This window comes from Triturus cristatus, chromosome 7, assembly GCF_964204655.1.
Source record: "Triturus cristatus chromosome 7, aTriCri1.1, whole genome shotgun sequence".
NCBI lineage: Eukaryota > Metazoa > Chordata > Amphibia > Caudata > Salamandridae > Triturus > Triturus cristatus.
Window position 1 is genome coordinate 1,520,643,758 of NC_140590.1, and position 25,972 is coordinate 1,520,669,729.

Below are 25,972 nucleotides of genomic sequence, written 5' to 3' on the forward strand. Positions count from 1 at the left end.
GCGGCGCAGGAACCAGAATGGTGCAGTGGCGTAACACAGGCCCCACAGCTACCGTTGTGCGGGGTGGGGCAAGTTCCAGGGGGCACCCTCAGCACAGAGAGATGTCCTTAATGAGTCCGGAGGGGGCACATACCTTGCAGGGGGCCCCCCTCAGGTTTCGTTACGCCAGTGGAATGGTGAACAAAATAAACACCAGTGATAACCATATAACCAAGAAACTGAACTATAAGTTTTTCCACCGATGCTTCTTATGCTGCTTTAGAAGAATTGGATTCTGCAATCCTAATTGTCTGTAGACTGATATTCCACCTTTCCAGACTTCAACTGCTATTTGTCTGAAATCCTCTCCACCTAAGCAATGTCATCTACAACCTTTAACTTGCTTCGATTCTATTAACATTTTCTGCAGTCTTCTGACACAATATGGAAGAGAAAGGTACCGAAGTCCCTAATAGTTTGCCAACAGTGGCTGGCCTGTGACTGCAGCATTCATCTAGTGGTAGAACTAATGGATTTAACCCAGTACCGGGCCTATGGCCCCTTAATCACGGCCCATAGCTCTACAGTAAAGCAAAATATGTTAGCACTCAAAAACTAGTGTCACACTTATAGGGTGATTGACAGTTACAAGGCGTACATACTGTATTACAAGACCTGGGCCTGGATTGTCATGCTGTGAGAACAGCGAGCTAAGTGAAGGAGCGTTTGGGAGAATTGTGGAAGAAATTAAGAGTGGGATGTACCAAAGCATTGGAAGGCAAATATAAAAAATGTCTCACATGTGCACAGTACAGTTAGAGTATTGGCCATCGCACATCAGTGATAATTTTTGAAGGCAGGTGTCCATAGCATGGTGGTGCCCTCACCTGGTACAAAACTGACCCTGGCATTGCAGAGGTACTTCTTGGTCTATTATGGGCATAAGTGGCATTATGATGATGATACCTACACATGGCATATTGCTGGACCTCTGACTTCAAACTATTGGCACACGTTTTGCAGCGATAAGGCTCCAGTTAAATTGGGGCTACAGTCAACACAGACTTTCTGCAAGTTTAATCCATACAGCTAATGTGAGATATCATTAATCTATTGATGATAAGCATCCCCTAAGCTACAAAGTTGGAAGACACAAGTATATATTAGAGATATGTTGATCCCTATAAATGTTTAAAACCTATACACTTTCTCAGTCACGATCTGTCAGGAGTCTGTAATATGGATGCCAACACCAACCCCATGTCTTCCCTTCAGCGAAAGTACTTAATTTTAAACAAGCACTGTGCAAAAGATTCTCGGGAGGACACACAAGGAGGTAAGCCAAGAAGGAAGAACAGTGGAGTGGCCCCGCAAACTTTGGAGGATACCACCACTCCCTCTGTACTGCTCCACCACGTAGAGTGAGATACAATAGGCATCAGATACAGTGATATAGGGAGGAACAAAGTACATATTATAATGTACTATTTGTTTTCCTCGTCACTGTAGGTTGCAGGAGACAGGTCGCCCACAGCACTAGTAAACTCCCTTAGTGGTCTCTGCGAAGATGGTGAGGAGAGCATGTCAAATGTTTTTAAGCAGGATTGTTAGCAGCAGGTTGCTAGAGTGTATTTGCAGAAGGAAAAGCAAGAAGTCACTAAAAGGTAACCTTAAGGAGATGACAAAACCATAACCGCGCATACAGAGGAGGAGTCAAGGTGAGAACCCAACAAAACACACAGTTGCCATGGTAGCCCAGGGTTATAAATTGTGCTATCTCACGTTGACTTGGAAATACTACCCTTCGCTATTTTGAATTGGGGAAGGATAGGAAATCCAGGATGGAATGGGAAAGGATGCTAACCATTTGCTGGCACTTCTCAATATATGTGTACTGTATTATGGGTTTTCAAACTCTCCACATGCTTTTTGTATATATTTTGCCTTTGGGAGACTTAATGTTTCTCCAATTATGAAGAACCTTATAACCATGACAGTACCCTCCAGAAAAGAGTCCCCCTGGCTTGATAGGGAAGCGTTGATGGAGTTTGTTGATCACCACGGACCATTTATAAAAGATGTAGGTTACCAAGAAAGGTTAGCTGGTCCAGGTCCTTTCCAGTCAATCAGATATTGTACTTGACCTCAGTTTATCCTAGAGAAAATACAGTCTCTACACTGGTTTTGATTAAGGAATTGGAAGAGTGAACTCATACTTGGGCTTTCACACATAATCCATAGATATACAAAATGGGGAACATCTTTAAAGAACTTTATAAAGAACTATTGTACATGAACCCAGCCTGTGTAATCCAATGGGTGCCATCGTGGTCTTTTGAGTGATAAAACAGTTTAGCTATTATTCAATGGGTTGATTCACCCTTTTTGTCTCTGTCAGTCAGTTTGTGGATAGTAGCTATTGGAGATATTAGTTGTGATACCTAAAAATGGCACTCAAGCTGTCCTGGATTTTGATGTAAACTGAGATCTTCAATCTGAAATTATTGTATTAGGCAGCAGGCGTTTCCCCGGAGGGCCAGATAGGTGGGGGCCGGTTTTATCACTGGGGGCCGGTTTTGTAGCAGTGCTGCAATATCAGCGCCCTGTGACAAAAGCGAGAGCTGTGCTGATCTGTTAGGCACCATGTAAACATGTTCCTTATTGTGTGATTTTGAAAAATCATTGTAATGAAAGCCACAATTGCATGTTCGTATACGATACATAACAGATACTTATGTTAGCCTGTTAAGAGGCTTAAAACTGACACAAGTTAGGAATCGCTAAAATTAGAAAGGAAGTGATTAAAATCCCTGTACATTTTTAATAATACACAAATTTAAGATGCTAAATGTTAAGATACTTTACAAAATCTAAAAGGCAGCTTTTGCCCCTAAATGGGCTTCAAAAATGATCCCATAACAGAGCTTGTGATGCCCAATACATCTAAACAAAGCCTGAATTAAAATGTAACTGCTTAAAGAGTTTCTCAAAAGCATAAAATACTAATTTTATCATGATTAGTCATTCTGTAGAATAAAAACATATAAGGCCCACTAAAAAAATTAGATATTTAGGGCCACATGCATCAATCCCGCATTTCGCAATTTCTAAATGGCGAATTTTACCAATTGGCTATTTAGAAATCGCAAAATGCAATGCATGTAGGAATCGCAAAAAAAAAGTGATTCCTTAAAATTCCTTAATTGCGACTCAAAAATTGCGAGTTGCAATTAAGGAATTGATTCCCATTCATTCCTATGGGCCTAGAGGCCTGTAGGAATCAATGGGAATTGCATGCGCAATTTGCAAGTACTCCATAGGTACTTGCAAATTGCGCATTCAATTTCAAGGGTGCAAGGGTCCCAAAAGGATACCCTGTTGCACCCCTGAAATTCCAAATTTTACACATGTTGCGCACACACATGCCCCAAGGGTATGTGTGTGTGTAAAATGTGAATTTTAAAAATGCACTTTAGTGTATTTTTCAAAGAAATCGCAAATTCCCCTCAACTTTAGGGCCAGATCTATGAAGCCCTTTTCCTGTTCACAAACGGGCCGATTCTCAGAATCGGCCCGTTTGCGAATGGGAAAAAGCCTTTTGGGATATATCATCCCAAAAGGCCCTCGCAACATAGGAAATCGCAAAATTTGCGATTCCCTATTTTGTGAATGCATTTAAGGAATCGCAAATTGCGATTCCTTAAATGAAATGCTGGAAGCACCCAAGTTGTGCGATTTCTCCTTAAGAAATTGCAAATTACCACCATCTTCAAGTTGGTGGTAATTTGCAATATCTTTGAAAAATGCACTTTTATGCATTTTCAAAGTGTCATGTGGAGCACATACATGCCCTTAGGGCATGTATGTGCGCCACATGTGCATGCATACATATTTCAGGGGTGCTTCAGGGGTGTCCTTTTGACACCCGTGCACCCTTAAAATTGCATTCGCAATTTGCAAGTACCTAATAGGTACTCGCAAATTGCGAATGTCTTCCCATTCATTCCTATGGGCCTCTAGGTCCATAGGAATGAATGGGAAGGTATTCCTTAATTGCGAATCGCAATTTCCGATTCGCAATTAAGGAATATTACGGAATTGCAAATATTATTGCGATTCCTACCTACAAGGCATTTTGCGAGTCCTTAATAGCGATTTGCTAAAAATCGCTATTAAGGACTAGCAAACTGCTACAATGATACATCTGCCTCTTAGTTTGATGGTAATTTGCGATTTCTAATAGCGAAATCGCAATAATTTTGTATTTAATGCATTGCATTTAAGGAATCGCAATTTGCGATTCCTTAAATGCAATCGCAATTGAAGTAATCGTAATTTTAGCGACTCCTTAAGTTGCGATTTTTGCATTTGCAATGAAAAAATTGCGGTCGCAAAGGGGCAGATTTTTGACCGCATAAAGCAATGAGGCATGTGCCCCTAAGAGTTTATGGGCATTTAGCAGCCTATTGGAAGCACAGCATCTGGTGCATAGGTAGGTAGTGCCAGAGTCGCTTTCAGAAACTTCAAAGATCATGCTGCCAGCTGTGAGGAGTTACTTCTCGGGCATGCTTCAATGGCTGCGTGGCAAGTTCTAATGTTAAGAGCATGCCATATTGGGCGCAGTCAGAATATTCTTAGCTGAAGCAGCTTTTCAGAGACGCAAAGGATATGAATTAATGATTCCTCCTGTTTTGCACAAAAGCAGCAACGTCTATCATGCTCATCAAAGTTCCTCTGGCCGTGCCAATACTGTTTCAGCAGAACTAACCCCAGTCGCAGACTCATTAGCTCCTGCTTTAGGGCCAAGCTGACAGGCAGAGAAAGATAAATTGTCTGGGCCCCTGGCTCGTACAGAACATAGGCCCATCTGCCCTATGCCGATTTTTTTTTTTTTTTTTTGAAAAACCTTTATTTTATATCAGTGACACAGCTATTCAGCCGACATCCCGGAGGTACGGCAGCTTTAGAGATTCAACACATGCTTGCGTCCACATATCACTGACAGGAGAGCCAAAGGTTCTATTTTGCATAAACATAAATACAACCCTAAACACAAGCAAGGCGAAAGGTACTGTAATCACCAAGAGAGGTTCCCATCAGGGGGGACGAGCCCCATCACGTCCAACAGGCACTGATCTATAGTAAGGGAAAGGAGGGAAAGGCAGAGACTCTAGAAACAATCACATATCAGCGGGAAAGTCAAAGCCGGAAAAGGACTAAGGGGAAAGTTGCTCCTCAGGCGGATCCGGGTCGGGGGGCAGGCATATGTCCCCTCTGTACTGGTTCCATGGCCCCCACACAGCCTGCCATTTCCGAGGGCGCCCCCGAGCACAATACACTGTCTTCTCCCTAAACATGCTCCAGTCCATGTTTTCCATCCACGCTGTCAATGTGGGCGGCCTATTGGAGCCCCACAGCCGAGCGATATCGCGCTTGGCTACCATGTTCCCCAGGGTCACCCACTGAGTCTGTGCCGCGTTGTGGTCAGTAGGACTCCAGACATTCAGGAGACAACATCGCGCCTCAGGCTGCATAACAATTCCTGTCACCTCCCCCATCACCTCGTGGACTTGCCTCCAGAACTCCATAATCGCACCGCATTCCCAAATAATATGGAGGAAGGTACCCACCATACCACAGCCTCTCTTACATAGGCCCTCCTCAGAAAAACCCATGTGAACCAACCTGGGCCCCGTCACGTAGACCCTATGGAGTATTTTAAGCTGCACCAGCCGCAGGCGCGCGGGGATAGCGACCTCTTTGGGAGAAGAAACTGCGTACTGCCAATCCTCATCATCTAGTTCAAGGCCGTCCCCTATCCATTGGGCGCGCAACCCTAGGAGAAGATCCGCCCGAACATTGATAAGCTTCTTATAAATGAGCGAAATCGTGCTCTCTGGCATGTGACCATCCAGGATCCGATCCTCCAACGGAGAGGACTCGGGCACCTTCTCCCCCTCCACAAGGACTGACCGCAAGGCGTGGCGCACTTGTGCATATCGGAAGAACTCCGTGCTCCCCAGCTCGTATTCCTTCTGCAGCTCCTCGAACGACTTTATCTTACCCTTAACCAAAAGGTCTCCAACCCTGGATATGCCGATCAAATCCCATTTCTCGAACCCTTTTGTGCGCCAAAGCTTCCCCAGAATCTCGGAGTCGAACAGAGGGGTGGCAAGGGTAAGCTTACCCCTCCAGCCCAGCGAGTCCGTCGCCACCTTCCACACATGGACGGCCACTCTGGTGGGCCCCGTGAGGGTGAGGTCCGACGATTTCGAATACAACGCTCTGTGGTAATTACCCCCACGGAGCAACCAGCGGTCCATGGCGAAGCCAGGGCTGAGCGCCGGACCATAGACACCATGGTTAATCGCGCTCAACTGGGTGGCCCAGTAATAACGTCGAATGTCTGGAAGCGCGATACCACCGTCGTACCACGAAAGCGTCAACTTAGCGACTGCGATACGCGGACGCCCGTCCCATAAGAGCGCGCGCTGGTGGCTTTCGATCTCACGGAAATAGCTGGCCGGGACCAGGTCAAGAGTATTCTGCAGGGCATAGAGGAAACGGGGAAGGGACATCATTTTAAACAGTGCAGCGCGGCCAAGGAGGGAGAGCGGCAATCGCCGCCAGCCCGCCACATCCCGCCGCAGGCGCACCAAGGGAGGGAGCAAGTTCTTCTCGTAGCGCAAGATGGGGTCGGTGGAAATATAAATCCCCAAATACAAAAAGCCCTGCTGGGCTATCTGGATCGAACAGTTACGCGGAACAGGCGGGACATCCCCACACAGGAAATACAAATGTGACTTCCCCCAATTAATGACTAGGCCCGAGTTTCTACCGAAAGATGTCAAGACGTCACAAACCACTATCAGAGATTTCTTAGGCGAGGCAAGATATAACAGAATGTCGTCAGCGTAGAGTGAAATACGGTCTTCATGGTCAGGCGACCAGCGAAGCCCACGTATATCCGGGTGCCACCGTATCCGCACCGCCAACGGCTCAAGAGCAAGGGCAAACAGCAACGGCGACAGGGGGCAACCCTGCCGGGTGCCTCTCCCGAGCTCGAAAGGTGCCGACGCCCGCCCGTTCACCACGACGCATTCAAGAGGCCCCTCATAGAGCAGCCTCACCCACCCCACGAATCCAGGCCCGAAGCCGAATTTGGCCAGCACCGCCCACAAGTATGCCCACTCTACCGTGTCAAAGGCCATCGTGGCGTTGAGGGATGCCACAATAGCCGGCTGTCGTATCGTACCCGTCCTGGCAATCACTCCGTGGAGGCGTCTAAGGTTTAGTGCAGTGTTACGGTGCGGGATAAAGCCCGACTGATCCGGGTGGATCAAGTCGCCAAGTACCCGGACCAGGCGGTTCGCGAGAATCTTGGCAAGGATTTTCGGCTCGGCGTTGAGGAGCGAGATCGGCCGATAGGAGCCACACCTATCCCGGGGCTTTCCGTCTTTATGGATTACCACGATCGTCGCCAGCCGTTGATCGAGCGGAAGAGACCCGTTCCTCCGCGCCTCCACGAACATGGCGGTCAAGTGAGGAGCAAACTTATCCGGACAAAGCTTGTACAGCTCTACCGGCAGACCATTTGGGCCCGAAGCCTTGCCGGAGCGCAACGCACGGATAGCACCTGCCACTTCGTCTACAGTGATATCACCATCGAGGTCCTCCCTATCAATGGCGGAAAGGCAGGGCAGAGCGATGTCACGCAGAAGATCACACGAGTCCTCAGTCGATCTATCCGAGACCGAGGCGTATACCGTACGAAAATAGTCTGAGAAACACCGGACTATACCGTCGGGATCAGTGACAACCTCTCCCCCATCCGTCAACAACTCCGGCACCACACGATTAACACGCTCCTTTTTGTCCAGCCATGCCAGCAATTTCCCGGCCTTATCACCAACATCATACAACCGCCCCTGCTGCTCCCTGTGAAGGGTCTTGGCGGCATTTGTCACCAGATCCCTATACTCCAATTGCTTCAGGCTCAAATTGTGCAGCGTGGACGTCTCAACATCCCCTTCCAAGGCCAACTCTAAAGCCGCTATCTCGTCCTCCACTTGTATCACCTCGGCGTCTCTCCGCCGCTTGGCGGCCACTACCAGGGACAAGGCTTCTCCTCTCAGTACAGCCTTAGAAGCTTCCCACAAGGACACCGCGGAGTCAACTGAGCCCTGGTTTTCTCGAAAGTAGTGGTCAACTGTCTTCAGCAACGCGCTGCGCAGCTTGGGGTCCCGAAAGTACCAGGGGTTAACGGGGGCCACCCTGCCCCCCGCCACCCGGCCTATGTCCAGACGTGCCCACACCGGTGAGTGATCTGATATGCCCCGTGCCATGTGCCTAACCTCAGTTACCAAAGAGGCGTGTGCCGCCAGAGTGAGCAGATAATCAATCCGGGAGAGACTCCCGTGGGCCCCGGAGTGGAAGGTGTATTGTCGCTGAGTGGGGTGCCGCAGCCTCCAACAATCTACCAGGCCAAAAGTATCAATAAAGTCGGGAAGCCACTTCTGAGCCCCCCCGGTGTCTCTGGGCGGGCACCTATCTAGCATTCCAGAACCAACCGCATTGAAGTCCCCTCCCACCACTAGCATCCCTTCGGGGAGTTCCAACAAGGCCTTGCCCAGATCAGCAAACATGGAGGCCTGCAAGGCAGGATGGACATAAACTGAAACCAAAACCAACGTTCTGCCCTCCCACCTCACCGACACGCGCCCCCTATCATCAGCAATGGTGGAGTCAACCTCAAATGGTAGGGAAGCTCTGACAAGTATGCCCGCACCCCTGGATCCCGAGGAAAACCCCGAGTGAGCAATGAATTTGTAGCCCTTTTGTTAAGTGCATAACACATATTCCCTATAAGGTGGGTCTCCTGCAAGAGGACCACATCCGGCAAGGTCCGTTTAAAAAATTGCAGGACTATCCCCCGTTTTATACGGTCCCCTAAGCCATTAACATTCCAGCTGAGTACGTTTAAGCCCCTATCCCCCATCCCTGAACACAAAGAGACCTCCCCCCCCCCAGAGAACCACAATCGGACAATTCTGACAGTCATTGCTACGCCTTGCAAGAAAAAACAACAACCCCAAACAACAACCCCAACATCCTGAAACCCCCTCCACCCTGCACCCCTGCGTCAGCTTACAGAGCCCCCCCAACTTGCAGTGTGCCTGTCGCCCTACCAAAAACAAATCTATAAAAAGCACCCCAAGGGAGGAAAGAGCCCCTATCTTCCCCCCGCCGCCCTCCCATTACTGCAATAAGGTGCGAGTCACTGTCCAGGGCTGAATCGAAGCAGGCCAGCACCGAAGGTATCACTTCTGTCCATCCCGGTCGCCTTCCACCCCATCCACGCTGTCCCGGCCGGGCTGTCGCCGAGGGAGTGCATCCAGCCAGTCCCCTGCCATGTCCGGCGATTCGAAGAAGAAAGTCCGATCCTCATATACCACACGCAGCTTAGCGGGGAAAAGCATGGCATACTTCAGGTCCATATCCCTAAGCCGCCGCTTCACCCCCAGGAAACTTTGCCTCTGTTTCTGCACCATCTGGGTGAAATCAGGGTAAAAGCTCACAGAGGCATTTTGTAGCCCTTTTGTTAAGTGCATAACACATATTCCCTATAAGGTGGGTCTCCTGCAAGAGGACCACATCCGGCAAGGTCCGTTTCAAAAATTGCAGGACTATCCCCCGTTTTATACGGTCCCCTAAGCCATTAACATTCCAGCTGAGTACGTTTAAGCCCCTATCCCCCATCCCTGAACACAAAGAGACCTCCCCCCCCCCCCCCAGAGAACCACAATCGGACAATTCTGACAGTCATTGCTACGCCTTGCAAGAAAAAACAACAACCCCAAACAACAACCCCAACATCCTGAAACCCCCTCCACCCTGCACCCCTGCGTCAGCTTACAGAGCCCCCCCAACTTGCAGTGTGCCTGTCGCCCTACCAAAAACAAATCTACAAAAAGCACCCCAAGGGAGGAAAGAGCCCCTATCTTCCCCCCGCCGCCCTCCCATTACTGCAATAAGGTGCGAGTCACTGTCCAGGGCTGAATCGAAGCAGGCCAGCACCGAAGGTATCACTTCTGTCCATCCCGGTCGCCTTCCACCCCATCCACGCTGTCCCGGCCGGGCTGTCGCCGAGGGAGTGCATCCAGCCAGTCCCCTGCCATGTCCGGCGATTCGAAGAAGAAAGTCCGATCCTCATATACCACACGCAGCTTAGCGGGGAAAAGCATGGCATATTTCAGGTCCATATCCCTAAGCCGCCGCTTCACCCCCAGGAAACTTTGCCTCTGTTTCTGCACCATCTGGGTGAAATCAGGGTAAAAGCTCACAGAGGCATTTTGAAAAGGCACCGGGCCTGTCACTCTCGATGCTTGCAGGATAGCATCCCGATCTCGAAAGTGGAAGATCCGGGCGACAATCGGCCGCGGGGGGGCTCCCACCTTAGGCCGTCCGCCAGGCACTCGGTGAGCCCGCTCCACCGCGAAAAACTTGCCGAGGCCCTTTGGCGCAAGATGATTCACCACCAGGTCCTCGACGAGGAGGTCCACGGAGAGCTCCTCCGAAGTTTCCGGGACCCCAATAATGCGCACATTATTGCGCCGGGCCCGACCTTCAAAGTCCTCGAGCCGGCGAGCGGAGAGGTCATTCGCGGTTCGTAGCTTGCGGACCTCAGCCTGGAGTTCCGAGATATCGTCAGCGAGGCCAGTAGTCTTGAGGTCCAGGGACTTGACCCGTTCATTGGTTTTTCCCAGGTCCGCGCGAATCAAGTTGACATCGACCAAAATCATTTCCACCTTGTGCGCCAGGGTCTCGAACTGTCGCCCAATCGAAGATTGCATCCCATCTATCGCCCCCTTGATATCCTGCAATGATAACTCCGAGGCTGGGGATGGATCGGCCTTCTGTGCTTCCAGCGACTGTCCCGATCCACCAGGCGACTCCTTCTGCTGGGCATAGCGATCCATATTGTTGGATTGAATATAGCCTCCCCGCCTGGTAGTCTTAGACTTCGACCTGTCTGCCTCCGATTTGGTCGACATCTCGGACAGCAGGACGGTCCGTCGCAAGAGGACGTCCCTCACTCAGGTAGAGGAGACAGGTACGACTAGGTCTTCAACAGCCAGTCAGGACCGGGTGGAGGTCTTCCAGACAACAGAGGATCTGTATGACGCACTCCCAACCCGGAGCAAACAAAGGGCGAGAAAGCGAAAGTGAAAGTGCCACGGCATCCGTCCGTCAGTTCACACCTCCCAAGGCCGCTGTTGTTCAATTAGTGGCCGGGCATCCTGCCAACGCAAGCCCCTGGCATCCTTCGGAGGTAGGCCGCAATCTTCCGCCGTGCACAACTTCGGTCCCCGGTGGGCGATCTTGGCCCGGACAACGTCAATCGCCCCAGCTGTGACTCATCTGCAGGATTCCGTGCATGAAAATCAGGATTTAGGACAGGATGAGTGCCGGAGAGCGCGAGGGTAGCGGGAGCTCAAGGCTCACGCGGCCATCTTGGTCAAGCGCTAAGCTCCTCCCCCCTATGCCGATTTTTTGATGGCCAAAGCGTCCTGTTCACTTGAGATTGCTTTTGCCTGCTTGGTTATCAATTTGCGCTAGAATGCCACTGGACCAACAGGCACATGCATCAAGGTAGGATTTTGAGAGTCCTTAATTGCGATTAATAAGAAATCGCAATTAGGGACTCGCAAAATCCTATGCATGTAGGAATCACTATAGAAATAGCGATTCATACACATTCCTTATTTGCTACTCGCAAATTGCGAGTCGCAAATAAGGAATGGCTTCCCATTCATTCCTATGGGCCTACAGGCCCATAGGAATGAATGGGATATTGCATGCGCAATTTGCGAGTACCAAAAGGTCCTCGCAAATTGCGCATGCAATTTCAAGAGTGCACGGGTGTCAAAAGGAAACCCTGTTGCGCCCCTGAAATTGATCTGTGAACATATATTGCGCACACACATGTCCCAAGGGCATGTGTGTGTGTAACCTACAACTTTGAAAAATGCACTTTAGTGCATTTTTCCTTAAATGCAATTCCTTAAATGCAATTGCAATTTAAGAAATCGCAAATAATTGCGATTATTTAAATTGCGAGTGGCAAATTGTTTCCTGCATCGCAAAAGCTAATTTTGAGATCGCAAACGGACGATTTTTGAGATTCGCACCGTTTGCGATCGCAAAAAGCTTTGATGCATCTGCCTGCAAATCTCAAGGGCCTTTAGTGTGTTCAATGCCAAGTTGAGATACTTATGCCAGTTAGTCGAAGGATTTCTGATTGTTTCCCAAATTATGCTTTTCAACATGTCTTCCTTTGCTTGTTTAGCTTTCACACAGTAGATTAAAAACTCAACCTTGAGTAACCAGTGTCGTAAGACCAAGCAAAACTCCTGTCGAATTTGGGCATGTGCTGTGCAATTGGAAAGGGTAAAGATCCTTTGGTATCAGAGGGATTAAACCCTATCTATCCAATTTGCCATGCCTTCCCTGAATATTATTGCGCCATGCGAGATTGTTGGACATAGTTTGCAGCCCATCACCTTTAGCAGGGGCCTTAAATTAGGATTCACCAGTGACTTATGCAATTTGCAGAAGGCCCATTCCAGTGTGTTTACGGCTGATTGCTGCGCATGGATGTGGGATGCAATGCAGCCCCTATGGTCCCACCATACTTCCAGCTATTTATAAGTGTTCACGACTTCAACAACACCCTCTTCAATGAACCAGGTCCTTCTTTTTTCAGTTTAGATGAGATTATCAAGACTTTTGTTTTTGTTACATTTATCTTCTATCTATTAATTTTGCAAAAGGCTGCAAGTGCATTGAAGAGTCTCTGCAACCCAATAGGCATCAGATCGAAGAGCACAGTGTCGTCTGAATAATGTAATGATTGAACTCTGATGCCTGCCATTTTTGGTGGGAAAGCCCTCTGTTGTATCTTATATCTTCTATTCCTTTGGTTTCTTCCCTCACCCCCACTGTTGGAATGTGCTTAGAACGTTGACAGCATTCTAACCTGCGATCCTGTACCAACGCTCGTTATTGCCGTTGCCGCTGTGGTAATGAATGTCAGCTGATACCTTTGAATAAACCTTTTTTACCTCAACGTTTCTTTAATTATTTCACTGGCGACGAGTGTCAGTGTTGAGCGGAGGACGATCTGACATTCCCTCCGTGAGTAACCACAGTCGGGATAAGGATATTTTGATTATTGTGAGGAGGCACAGTGACTATCGTTAAATACTGAACAAGAAGATGTTACGAAAGCATTGTTGAGCACTAGGTTGAGATTAAGAAATATATTTTAAGTATAATCAGCGATCATAAGGAGCTTTTCGACTCACCTTATACATCTAAATGGATCAAAAGTGAGTACTTGGAAAAACATCTTGGATATTGCGTCGTACAGGAAAAGTGTAGAGAGGAAATCCTCGGATGTACAGAGCCTGGTGAATGTATCCTTGCGGTTTCCGTTGAAGCTTTCGCATCTACTTCTTGGTAGTGTTGCTTGCAATTGTGTGAAGCCGCGGAAGGAGATCACGACGTAAGTTCAAATAAAGGTGTGGTGTTATTTTAAGCTCATGAGCATTGTCCTGAGGAGGAGTTCCGACTTGTGTCTCTCTTTCGCACATGCGCGGTGATCCGAGGAAGACTTCTCAAATTTCATTGCTGTTCCTGGTTGAGGCGACATTAAATTGCTTCGCTGGAGCTTGCTGTGCTGTCGAGCGGATAGCTGTTTGAACATCAAATAACCATACGGTGAAGTTGGGACTGTGAGAGGAATTATTTAACAGCGCGCGGTGAAGATTTGGAAAGGTACTTTTTGGAAAATGCAGCTGTAAGTTAAGGAACTGCTCTAAATACACTGCTGCAACTAGTTTGAACCTACTTCCTCAGCTAAAAAAACTAAGACTATTAAATAATTTTAGGAGGTACATCCAATACAGGAATGTGTAAATTCTAACAATTTTGCATAGTGTTAAACAACTGAAGTTATGGTATAAGTATTTTAGTGCATAATTCATGTAATACTGTGTATGAGTATAGTTAGAGCTCATTGGTAACTGTGATCCTTTTATGTTACTGAGATAATAATTCTGAATATTGCTAGAAAATATATTTAGAGTATGGCAGCGGCTAGTATGCTTCAACCCACACCATTTCTTTCTGAGGCAGGGGAACCGCTAGTACCATGGAAAGATTGGAGGAAAAGCTTTGAGTTTTATCTTATTGCCATTGGTGCGAGTGGATTCTCTGCAATTAGGAGACAACGTATCTTGCTTCATAATTTAAGAGCGGAAGGAAGGAAAATATTTGACAGTTTACCAGTTAGAAGAAGAAGAAGTAGGAGAAGAAGGAAGAGATGTGTATGATTATAGCATAAAGAGATTAGAACTTCAATTTGCTGACAAAATTAATGTTGTACTAAAAAGACATAAGTTTTTTGGAAGAGTTCAAGGGAAGAATGAAAAGGTAGGAAATTATATTGCTAGCCTAAGGGGACTTGCAAATACTTGTGAATTTAATGAGCTCACTGAATCCTTGATACGTGACCAACTAGTACGTTGTACACACAAAAACAATATTCAAGGAAAATTATTAGTTGGTAATCCTAATTTAAAAACTGCAATGGACATTGCAAAAAGTGTAGAACACACTGCTGAATGTATGAAAGAGATGAACACGACTGGAGATAGTAGTGTAAATGAAATAAGTGAAGAGTTAAATGTCTGTGCCATTAGAAACACTAGGAGGAAGGAAGCAGCAAAAGAGTTTAACTAGGAAAGAATACACACAGAAAACAGATTAACATGTTTCAGATGTGGTAGCAGTGGGCATCTAGCCAACAATATTAACTGTTTAGCGAGGACTGCCATGTGCAGAAATTGTAATCGCAAGGGTCATTTTGCACGTGCATGCAAAGACATGTCCAGTAAAACTGTAAATAGTATAGAGAATAACGAAGAGTACAAAAGCAAATATGTTTTGCAAGTAAATGTATTTGACAAATGTAATGTATACCATATTGACCTACCAAAATGCGAAATTGGATTAGACGGGCACAAATTAGAAATGTATGCTGATTCTTGTTCACCATTTACGTTCATGAATAGTGAGATTTACCATAACAAATTTAATGAGGGGGAGACATCACTACAAACTCCAGATGTAGTACCTGTAGGTTATAATAAGGATCCGATTCCCCTAGAATGAGTTGCCACTATGAAGATTACATTCAAAGACAGGAGTACTGTAGGGAAAGTTTATATAGCAAGGAAGGGTGCAAACTTACTAGGTTGGGCACACCAAAGAGACTTAGGGATGAAACTGGATCCTACTGCAGATATTCCAGTGATGCTTGTGGAAAGGAGTGTTTGTGGAGTGGAAGTTTTTGATGAGTTTCCTGGAATCTTCACAGATAAACTTGGGTGTTTAAAAGAGTACCAGCACAAAATTAAATTGAAGGAGGGTGCTAAACCTGTAGCTCATAAATGCAGGAATATTCCCATAATGATGAAAGAACCTTTGAAGAAGGAGTTAGACAAATTATTGAGCCAGGGTGTTATAGAACCAGTGGAGTGTGCAGAATGGGTGGCACCCATTGTTATTACGTCAAAGGGTAACACAAATAGCATTAGATTATGAATTGATTTGAGAGAATTAAACAGTAACATATGAATTGACAGGCACCCTTTGTCCAATATAAATGACATGCTTAACCAGATTTGTGGGGCAGAATTTTTCACGGTAATTGATTTATCCTCAGCCTACCACCAAGTAAAACTTCATCCCTCGAGTAAGGCCTTGACCACCTTTATCACACCATTCGGAGCGTTCAGATTTTGCAGAATGCCTTTTGGGCTAGCTTCCGCTGCGGCGGTTTTTCAAAGAGCTATGCAGAATATTTTAAAAGGGATCGAACAGGTATTGTGTTTTCAGGATGACCTGTTAGTTTATGGGAAGGATGAGAAGAATCATAATGAGAAATTACGCATGGTTTTGAGAAGGTTGAAGGAGGCTGGACTTACTCTAAAGAAGGAAAAATGCCAAATAGGAGTCCGCTCTGTCACTTATTTAGGGCATGTTATCTCTAAAGAGGGAATCAAGCCTAATGCCAACTTGGTTGATGCCATTAAATTAGCTCCCAAACCGAACAACAAGGAAGAGGTTAAATCCTTCCTTGGATTGTCAGAGTATTATTCCAAGTTCACTAAAAATTTTGCAGACACTACATATCCTTTAAGAAACCTACTTAAAAAAGGAACTAAATTTGAGTGGGATGAACAGTGTACAGAAGCATTTGAGTACCTTAAACATCATATACCTAATGCACGATTTTTGGGGTGTTTTGATACCAAAAAGCGCACTATTATCACTACGGATGCCAGTTTGAAAGGCATTGGTGCTACTCTCAGTCAAATGACTGAAGGAGAAGAAAGGATTGTAGCTTTCGCCTCTAGAGCTCTTTCGGAAGCGGAATCCCGTTATTCAGTCATAGAAAGAGAGGCGCTCGCTTGTTATTGGGCTGTGTTGCATTTTCGGACATTTGTTTGGGGCATACCTTTCACTATAAGGACAGATCATAAACCCTTAGTAAGCACGTTTTCATCGAAGAACCTAGAAAGAACCACTCCTAGAATATCCAAATGGTTCCTTGGACTTGAGGGGTACAATTTTAAGGTAGTATACATACCTGGACAAGCTAATCAGGCAGCTGATTGTTTGTCAAGATTACCCCTAGAAAATTAGGAATCAGGGAACTGTTCTAGTGATGAGGTAGTAGTGGCTAAGGTTTCTGACGGGTTGAACAAACGAGAATGAGAGGAGGCCTTGTCCAATGATATTCTATTTCCAAGAGTGAAACAACTCATATTGGAAGGATGGCCAAGCAAATTATCTGATTTAAACAACGGTGAGGATGTGTTCTGGGAAGTGAGAAATGAGTTACATGTACGAGAACAGAATATATACAGAGGAAGTAAGTTGGTACCACCAGAGAGCTTAAGAGAAAAGATTAGAAGTTTAGCCCATGAAGGTCATCTCGATTGCAGCATAACCAAGAGCAAGATTCGCATACATTAATGGTGGCCAAACATGGACACCATGGTTGAGAGAAAAGTGAGAGTGTATGCCATGTGCAGCGAGTGACAAGAGTAAAATTGTGAGTAAGGGGAAAATTTCACCTGTAGAAGTTCCACTTGCTCCTTGGAATAAAGTTGCCATGGATATCATTGGACCTTTAAATGTAAAAGGGCTAGGTGGGCGGTTCATATTTACGTTAGTAGACTATCATTCAAAATGGATTATCATCAAAGTGGTAGAAAATATCACTACCAACAGTGTAATTTGTTTCCTTCAAGAAGTTGTCCGTACAGAAGGGGTACCACAAATCTTGGTTACGGACAACGGTGTCCAATTTACCTCCACACTTATGAGAGAGTTTCTACACAAATTCTCTGTTGACCACCAACCAACAGGCTTATATTGTCCTAGGGCAAATGGTCCAGTAGAACGCATCAATCGCATGATCAAAGACTGCATTCAACTTAATGTACGCAATGGAAGCAATGTTGTTAAAGCACTTAATGAAATGATCTGGTCTTATCTCGTCACTCCTCACTCAGTCACCGGAGTGTCACCATTTAAGTCCCTCAAAGGGAGAGAACCTGGCACCAAGTTAAGCCCTCTGTTGCTTGTCGTTAATATGAGGGAGGAAGTCAACAGGGATATGATCATGGACAAAATACACTTACATCAAAAGAATTATGTGGAAAAGTACAATTGTAGAGTGCAGAAATCTCCTAGAACTTTGGAGGTAGGTGATGTAGTAAGAATACAATTACCTAGATCTGTAACTTCAGGTTGTTCAAAATTCTCTGACAGGAAGGTGGTAAGCAAAGTGTTCAAGAATGTTGTACAGTTGAATGATGGACAATATTGGAGTGTTGATAGGGTAGTCCAGGACAACAGCGATGGTATTCTTGACAATGACTGCAATGTCGAACTTGAGGCTCACAATGGGTGTACCACTCCTAATACAAAGGTGCACCTGATAAATATCCACTCTAAACCCAGTTGGCAAAGAGACTATGTTATGTATTAACCTCTTATCTTGCCCTCGCTGTTTTGCTTAGGTAGGAAGCTGAGATTATCCTCAATGTGACATCCCTTTTGGAATCCTGTTTGACTAATTGGGATTAGCTTATTGCCCTCTGCCCAGGATTGAAGCTCTCTGTTTAAAATGCTAGCAAAGCACTGTGTCGAGGCGCGGAATTAGACGGTAAATCCTAGGGCATGACCTAGAGCCTTTTTTGGAAGAGGTACCAGTAATGAGCCCCTCCATGAATCGGGGATAGTTGATCCAATAAATATTGCTGAAATAAGGGGGTCATTACCAAGGCCGATCTGGTTGGAGCCCATTTATATACTGCTGCCGGGATACCACTTGGGCCGGAGGCCCCACTTTGGCGCATTGCCTTGATGGCCATCATTACTTGAGCTGGGCTTATTGATGACAGGTCGTCGATCACTGGGCTTGATGGTACTGGAAGCTGGGTGATAATCTGGTTGGATGCCTTGCTCTCATTTTTGCCATCCACCTGTTCTATGTAATCTTATAATATACGATTCCCACTCAGTAGGGCTGACATTGCCACCCGTCACCTGGGGCATTGGAATTAGGCTTTTATTAATCCACCTACAGTATTTCCTTTGGTCCTTTGATTTTATGGTCATGTGCAATTCAGACCACTTTCTAGCTTCCTCCTCCCTTTGAGTGTAGAGAGTTTTTCTCTATTTTAGCCTTATAGTGGTGAACTGGAATCACAGGCATTTATTCTCCCTCGTGTCACTGCTGAGAGTTTTCAGGGCTTTATTTAATTGTTGTTTTAAGGTGCCGATTTGGTTTTTGCTGCTTGTTGTCGACGTGGTCAAGGCTGATTCCATACTACTTGCATTTCTTATTGGGATACCATCCGCCTCCTTTAAAGGGGCGGCCAGGCACCCCCAAAGATTTTAATTAAGGCGTTCATTGCCTGCATTCAGGATTGCCTCTAAAAACACGTTTCCTCGAATTCCATGCCCCTCTTGATTTTCCATATTCCACCATACCCTATTAATGGGTTCAAGGTCGTCTTGCATTCCAATAAGACACAGTTTGGGGCGACCAGACGGAGTATTGCAACTTCACAATTGAGAATGGCATGGTCGCTAGCTAGGGTCATGGCAACTACAAATTTGCCTATAAGTTAAGAGGAGGCCAGAGAAACCCACATACAGTCTAGGGTTACCATCCTAAAACAAGATGTATATGTGTATAGGCAGCTGGAATATCCGGCGCTACTCTACCATTTATTTTGCAGAGGCCCAGTTGATTTAGTGATTCTGCAAGCACTTTACCTTGCTTATCGCACCTCTGATGTTGGGCTTTGGTAAGTCCCAAATCTCATCATTAAGGCCTGTTGAGCTGTTGTTCCACTCATCATGCATTAAGTTAGTAGGGAAATCCCCCATAATTATTTAGATATGATCCGGATTTGATGCGGTGAGGTCCATCAAAATTGGAAGCAGAGACATAAGGGTTGATTCTCTTCTTGACCTCGTGGGATGCAAATAAATGCACCCTATAATGAGAAATGGCATTGGCCTCATTCATCTACTGCTAGTCCGATTTATTTTCAAAATGATGTTGTCCCTCTTCCCTACATTAAGCACCATTGTTGTTGCCATTAAACCATTCTTCACATACATTGACACTCCACCAGAGGCGTGTCCCCCTGCCTGTGAGACTATTTGCAGGGGATTCATATACTTTGAAATCTGGCCAGGGAGAAGAATTAAGCGGCTCAGTCCAGATCGAGGTACCGACGGACAGAGCGGTGCTTCATTCCCTGAGCGGATGCCAGGTGAGGTGAGGTGCACACCCGTACAAACACGGGTATGAGTCCAATTTTCCTGTGATTTACTACATTTAGGATACACAGGTTCTGGCAGGTCGTATGGTATCAACTGCTTGTTATTGAGACTGGTGTACACGTTTTTTGGTTCACTGTTTTGCAGTAGCATTTTTTCATCTTTATATGTCCTGACGAAAGCCTGGATCAAATAATCCAGGGGGCTGAAACATGTAGACCTTCCCTTATGGACTTACTACAGTTATTCTTTTAAACTGTAATTGCACTGTTTTTAGTTTTGGCATCAGGGTAGCATTTATTAAAATTTAGTCAGTATCCTGTTAGCCAATTTTAATATCACTTGACTTTCAGGCCATCACATCACGAGCACTGCAACCATCACCCTTCCAAATACTCCAACAATCTCCTCATTTTTTGATATCATACTGATGGAAACATCTGTTTCAACTCCCTTCTACCTTTGAGAAGTTTGCAGCCCTTGATTTCGTAAGGGCGTGCATTTGGAGTGGATATCCCAAATGATGAAGCAAGCCACCTCGGTGGGTGATGGGATTCCGTTGTTTCCCTAGAAACTTTTCTCACTCTATTCAGCATTTTCTTGCTGACTTAGAAATAATTCTTTTAGAGACCATAGTTTTCTTCTTTTTGTGTGACTAGAAGAATTAAGTGCCCATTTATCTTGGAGTGCGATAATATCCTGTCTCTGCAACTCTTTGATGGTTTCATTCTTAGCTGTTGAGTCAATTAGAACTCTTATATTCCATGAACTGATTTTCAGAAAAGGCCCCATTTTCTTGTTAAATGTGTTCTGGGGCCAAAGGCTAGGAACAGGAGTTTAATGTACTTGGTAGCCGCGTCCAATCCTTTAATGCTGTTTGTTGTGCTATACAATGGTGGCCTTCGTCAGATCTACTTGCTGTAATTGTTAATGTCTCTTCCATAACTTTCGGGGGTCGACTTTCCCTTGCGATGCTCCTTAGAACTGGTCTAGTGGCAGACATTTTCCTATTTTGTGATTTGCTCTTGGGACCTGTCTCTTCAATTGTGAATGCATCTAACTCCAGAAAGCAAGCAGGATAATTGCTTACCACGCGATCAACTTATTTTATGCCCCATTGTTCGAGCTGCTTCTTATTCTTCCTCAGTGCATTTCCTGGGTTTGGACTGCTGAAGAGGATTTCAGTGCGCACCATTCTCTGATGGCAGGGCGGCACCACTCCATCTATACCTGAAGAACGGATTTGTTCCAAGCTCTGGATATTTGCATAAAGTTTCGGAAAGTTTCCTCTATTGAGGATATCGCATATTCCCCTAGATACATATTCTGGATAGAGAATCATTTTTTTATGTTCTGTTCCCGGTTTACTTTTCTCATTTTCTAGGATGAACACCTTCCTGATAGAGCTTTCCCTTGGTTTCCTTTCCAGATTGCTTGATATATTACAGATCTATGCCAGAGCTTTTGAGGGTTTGTAGTCGGAACATCCTTTTTAGGTCTCAGCCTGATGTAGGCAGCGCATGCGCTGCATCGTCATACGAGGCTTCTTGGAATCGATACGATTCCAGAAGCCTCGTCCCAGCTCCGCCTTAACTTTTGATTCGTGCGCGTTGTTTTCCATCACAAATTGTGCCAAAGGCAGTGCAATGATTGCACTGCAGGCATGTCACTCCCTTATTGTTGCCACCCTGTTAGAAAAACCCCACTCCCACACCGGAAAGGGTGGTGGTAACGGGGTCTCCCAGACATACACTGTGGTAGCTTGGCTCGAGTGGTCAGGAATCAGGCTCCGTGCTAAGCATACGACATACCCATACAATAACCATGCGTGCATCCGTTCCAAAAACGACTCTACACCGTAAAAATTATGAAAATATCTTTCTTTATCTTCTTTTTCTCTTAGTTGCTGATTAGATAAATAAATAACAATCACAATATACAAACTTTTTAAATAGTGCAGGTCAAATAAATACTGGCTTAATGATTCAATAAATAGGGGTGATCATAAATAATGAAGGCCTAAATATAAGTGCAATACATACAGGCAATTAAATATTCTGAGGCAATAAATACTGTAAACCAATAAATATTGTGCATCAATAAATACTGTGGACCAATAAATACAGTGAAGCAATAAATAGGTTAAATACAATAAATACAGTGCCCCTAATGAATACTTAAAAGCTGACAGTGACACTCATAGAATCAGATCACATTTGAATTCCTAAGGGCTGATTTGGCCCAGGCACAGCTTGTGGGGATGTGGAAGGCTTGAGGGTGTCTACTCCCTGGCTTGGACAAGGCTGAGGCCTAAACTGAGGTAGATCAAGGGGGGAATACCAGAGACCTGGCTCTCTCACTCTACACAACCCCTCTAAATTAGTCTCAGCTCACCCCTGGCACAGTCCAGCTGGTTCCAGCACCTCTCTAACCCCTAGAGTAGTCTCTTAGGATTCCACAGGGCCTTTGGCGCCCTCTATTCCACTTACTGCCCTTTTTCTGATGTTCCGACGCCGCTGGAGTCGTGTCGACACCGTGAGGCGGATCCGGTTCGACGTCGGCGGCCTCGGCACAATGTCAGTTCCTGACGACGCCGGTAGGCGGCTCCGGTTCGATGTCGGCGGCCTCGGCTCGATCTCGACCTCCGATTCGATGGCGTCGGGCAGTCTTTACTCGATGTCGACCTCGGGCGGCTCCGGTCCGATGGCGTCCTCAGCTTCGATGACGTCGGCCGGCCTTGGCTCGATGTCGACTTCCGGCGACTCCGGAGTGCGATCCTCACTCCCGACCTCCGGTGCTCCTTTCCTCAGGTTTCCGGCGACTCCGGAGTGCGACCTCCACTCCCGACCTCCGGCACGATTCTCTCAGGTTCCGGCGACTCCGGAGTGCGATCCTCACTCCCGACCTCCGGTACACTTCACCTCGGTCTCCGGCGACTCCGGAGGGCGGACTTCACTCCCCCGTTGACACCGCTCACTCGACCTTGGTTAACTTCCACCTCGACCTCTGGTACACCTCACGTCCTCCGTCGGCGCCCTCTCACGATCTCTGGCGGCTCTGGGCACGACGTCTGCTTCTCCAGTCAGCGCCGCTTCTCCACCTCAGGCTCCAGGTCTCCAGGCTACTCGACGTCCGGCTCCAGGGAAACCAGTATCCAGGTCAGGATCTTGCTTTCTTGACTTCTAAGGCCTGTTCCTGCTGTCCAGGTCCTTAAGATGGTTTTTCTCGCTTCTTCCCACACAGGGCTCCAGGCTGGGCTCAGTCAGTAGGGACTAGTATCACGGGTGGGTTTATGGACCCAACTCCAGGCACAAGTTTCCACCCCTGCTGCCTCACTCCTTCCTCCTTCAGGTTTCTGCTGCTCACTCTTCACCAGTCAGGTGCCAACTCCCAGCTCCAACTGCCAACTCTCTGTCTTAGCTTCCCAACATTCTAAACCGCCTCCAACGGTCACAGGGTTCTGGAATGTTCTGGAAGGTGCTAGTAGGTTCCAGTGGATGCTGGTGATGTCACAGGTGGCCACCATTTTGTGCTCCAGGCCCTCAGACAGAAGTTTCAGGGGTAGCTAAAATGGCTCCCTGAATCTGCAGCAACACGAAAAAGTCTGGTGGTTCCCAAAAAGGAAAAATTCAAACAGGGTTTGAGGCAAAAGTGGGACAAAATAAATAATGATGAGGAGGGACCACCCAAAGGGCTGACAGGTCTAACACGCGTCCCCCCCAGCTGAAAGTGGGGAGAGCTACCCAACCCCTTGGGAGTTCTCATCACTAAGGCGGAAATACCTTGAGAGACCGTCTGCATTGGCATGGTCCACTCCAGGCCGATGTTCCACCTGAAAGTCCATTCCCTGTAGGGAAATAGACCACCTCAACAACTTGGGATTCTCCCCCTTCATCTGCATCAGCCAACGAAGGGGTCTGTGGTCGGTCTGAACCAGGAAGTGCGAGCCAAACAGGTATGGCCGCAACTTCTTCAGAGCCCATACCACTGCAAAGGCTTCACGCTCTATTGCACTCCACTTCTGTTCCCTGGGAAGTAGTCTCCGGGATAGGAAGACCACGGGTTGATCCAGACCCTCTTCATTGAGTTGCGATAACACTGCCCCAATGCCATGTTCTGATGCATCTGTCTGGACAATGAACTCCTTGGAAAAGTCTGGGGCCCTTAAGACCGGGGCCTCGCACATGGCTTTCTTCAATCTCACAAAGGCTTGCTGACAAGCCTCCGTCCAGACTACCCGTCGAGGTTGTTTCTTGGACGTGAGCTCCGTGAGGGGGGCTACGATGGTACCGTACCCCTTCACGAAGCGGCGGTAGTATCCCGTGAGGCCCAAAAATGCTCGGACCTCAGTCTGTGTCTTGGGGGGTTCCCAGGCCATGATGGCCTCGATCTTCGCCTGGAGGGGTTGCACCGCTCCCCTACCCACCAAGTGTCCAAGGTACACTACCAACCCCTGCCCGATCTGGCACTTGCTGGCCTTGATCGTCAATCCAGCTTGTCTCAGGGCCTGGAGAACAGCTTGCAGGTGACGCAAGTGATCCTCCCAGCTGTTACTGAAGACGGCTATGTCATCCAGATAAGCAGCAGAGAAACTCTCCATTCCGGTGAGGATCTGGTTTACCAGGCGCTGAAACGTGGCAGGTGCGTTCTTGAGCCCAAAGGGCATCACACAGAACTGGTAGTGGCCATTGGGCGTGGAGAAGGCTGACCTTTCCCTTGCTCCATCAGTCAAAGAGATCTGCCAGTACCCTGAAGTAAGGTCAAAGGTACTTAGATATTGGGCAGCTCCCAGCCGGTCAATCAATTCATCCGCCCTAGGGATCGGATGAGCATCAGTTTTGGTGCCTGAATTCAGTCCCCGATAGTCCACACAGAACCTCAGTTCTGGTTGGGCACCCGGTGGTGCAGCTTTTGGTACTAGTACCACCGGACTGGACCAGGGGCTGCTAGAAGGTTCGATCACTCCTAGCTCCAGCATCTTAGTGACTTCACTATGAATGCTGGCCTTCACCTTGTCTGACATCCGGTAGATCTTGGACTTCACAGGTGGGCTGTCTCCTGTGTCCACGTCATGGACGCACAGGTGAGTCCTACCCGGGACAAGGGAGAACAACGAAGAGTACTGCCCCAGGACCTGGCGACAGTCCTCCTGCTGTTCAGGAGTTAGAGATGGGGAGAGAATCACTCCCTCCACCGACCCATCCTTTTCTTGAGACGCAAACAAATCGGGGAGAGGCTCGCTTTCCACGTCCTCTCCTCCGTCAGTCACCATCATCAAGATGACTTCGGGCCTCTCGTGGTGGGGTTTGAGGCGGTTGGCATGCAGCACCCGCAGGGGCTGACGAGGGGTCTTCAGGTCCACCAAGTAGGTAGCCTTACCCTTCTTCTCCAACACCTCAAAGGGTCCTGACCAGCGATCCTGGAGGGCACTAAGCTCTCCTGGTTCGATCACCCACACCTTCTGGCCAGGCTCCAACTCCACCGGGTGAGCATTGTGGTCATACCACGCCTTCATCACTGCTTGGCTGGCTTCCAAGTTGTCAGAAGCTTGCTTCCACAGCTTAGCCATTTGGCTCCGGAAGGCCAGCATGTAGCTCACCACATCCTGGGGAAGCTTTCTGGGAGTTCTTTCCCATCCGTCTCTCACCAGGTTGAGAGGTCCACGTACAGGGTGCCCATACAGAAGCTCGAAGGGGCTGAAGCCCACTCCCTTCTGTGGCACTTCCCTGTAGGAAAAAAGTAAACAGGGTAGGAGGATGTCCCATTTCCTCCGCAGGCTTTCAGGCAGACTTCTGATCATGCCCTTCAAGGTTTTGTTAAACCTCTCCACCAGACCATTGGTCTGGGGGTGGTAAGGAGTGGTGAACCGGTATGTCACTCCACAGTCCTTCCACATTGCCCGCATGTACGCTGACATGAAGTTGGTCCCCCTGTCGGACACAACTTCCTTGGGAAAACCCACTCGGGTAAAGATTCCCATCAGGGCCCTAGCCACAACAGGTGCTGTTATGGTCCTCAGAGGTATTGCCTCTGGGTACCGTGTGGCATGATCCACCAG

General features: G+C 47.2%; 2 protein-coding genes across 2 annotated transcripts in view; one reads left to right on the forward strand and one right to left on the reverse strand.

Annotated features, from left to right (window-relative positions):
- The window catches only part of LOC146812284 (myb-related transcription factor, partner of profilin-like), a 34,651-nt gene extending 21,147 nt beyond the window's left edge, over positions 1-13,504 (reverse strand). The window contains exon 1 of the mRNA XM_085614574.1: positions 13,347-13,504. Within this exon, the coding sequence (XP_085470700.1) occupies positions 13,347-13,390 (44 nt within the window). The 5' untranslated portion in view covers positions 13,391-13,504. The remainder of the gene's footprint in view (positions 1-13,346) is intronic.
- Positions 13,505-13,679: 175 nt separating this feature from the next.
- Positions 13,680-25,972, forward strand: part of SPO11 (SPO11 initiator of meiotic double strand breaks) — an 898,758-nt gene continuing 886,465 nt past the window's right edge. The window contains exon 1 of the mRNA XM_085614575.1: positions 13,680-13,818. The gene's annotated coding sequence lies outside the window, so the exon portion shown is untranslated. The remainder of the gene's footprint in view (positions 13,819-25,972) is intronic.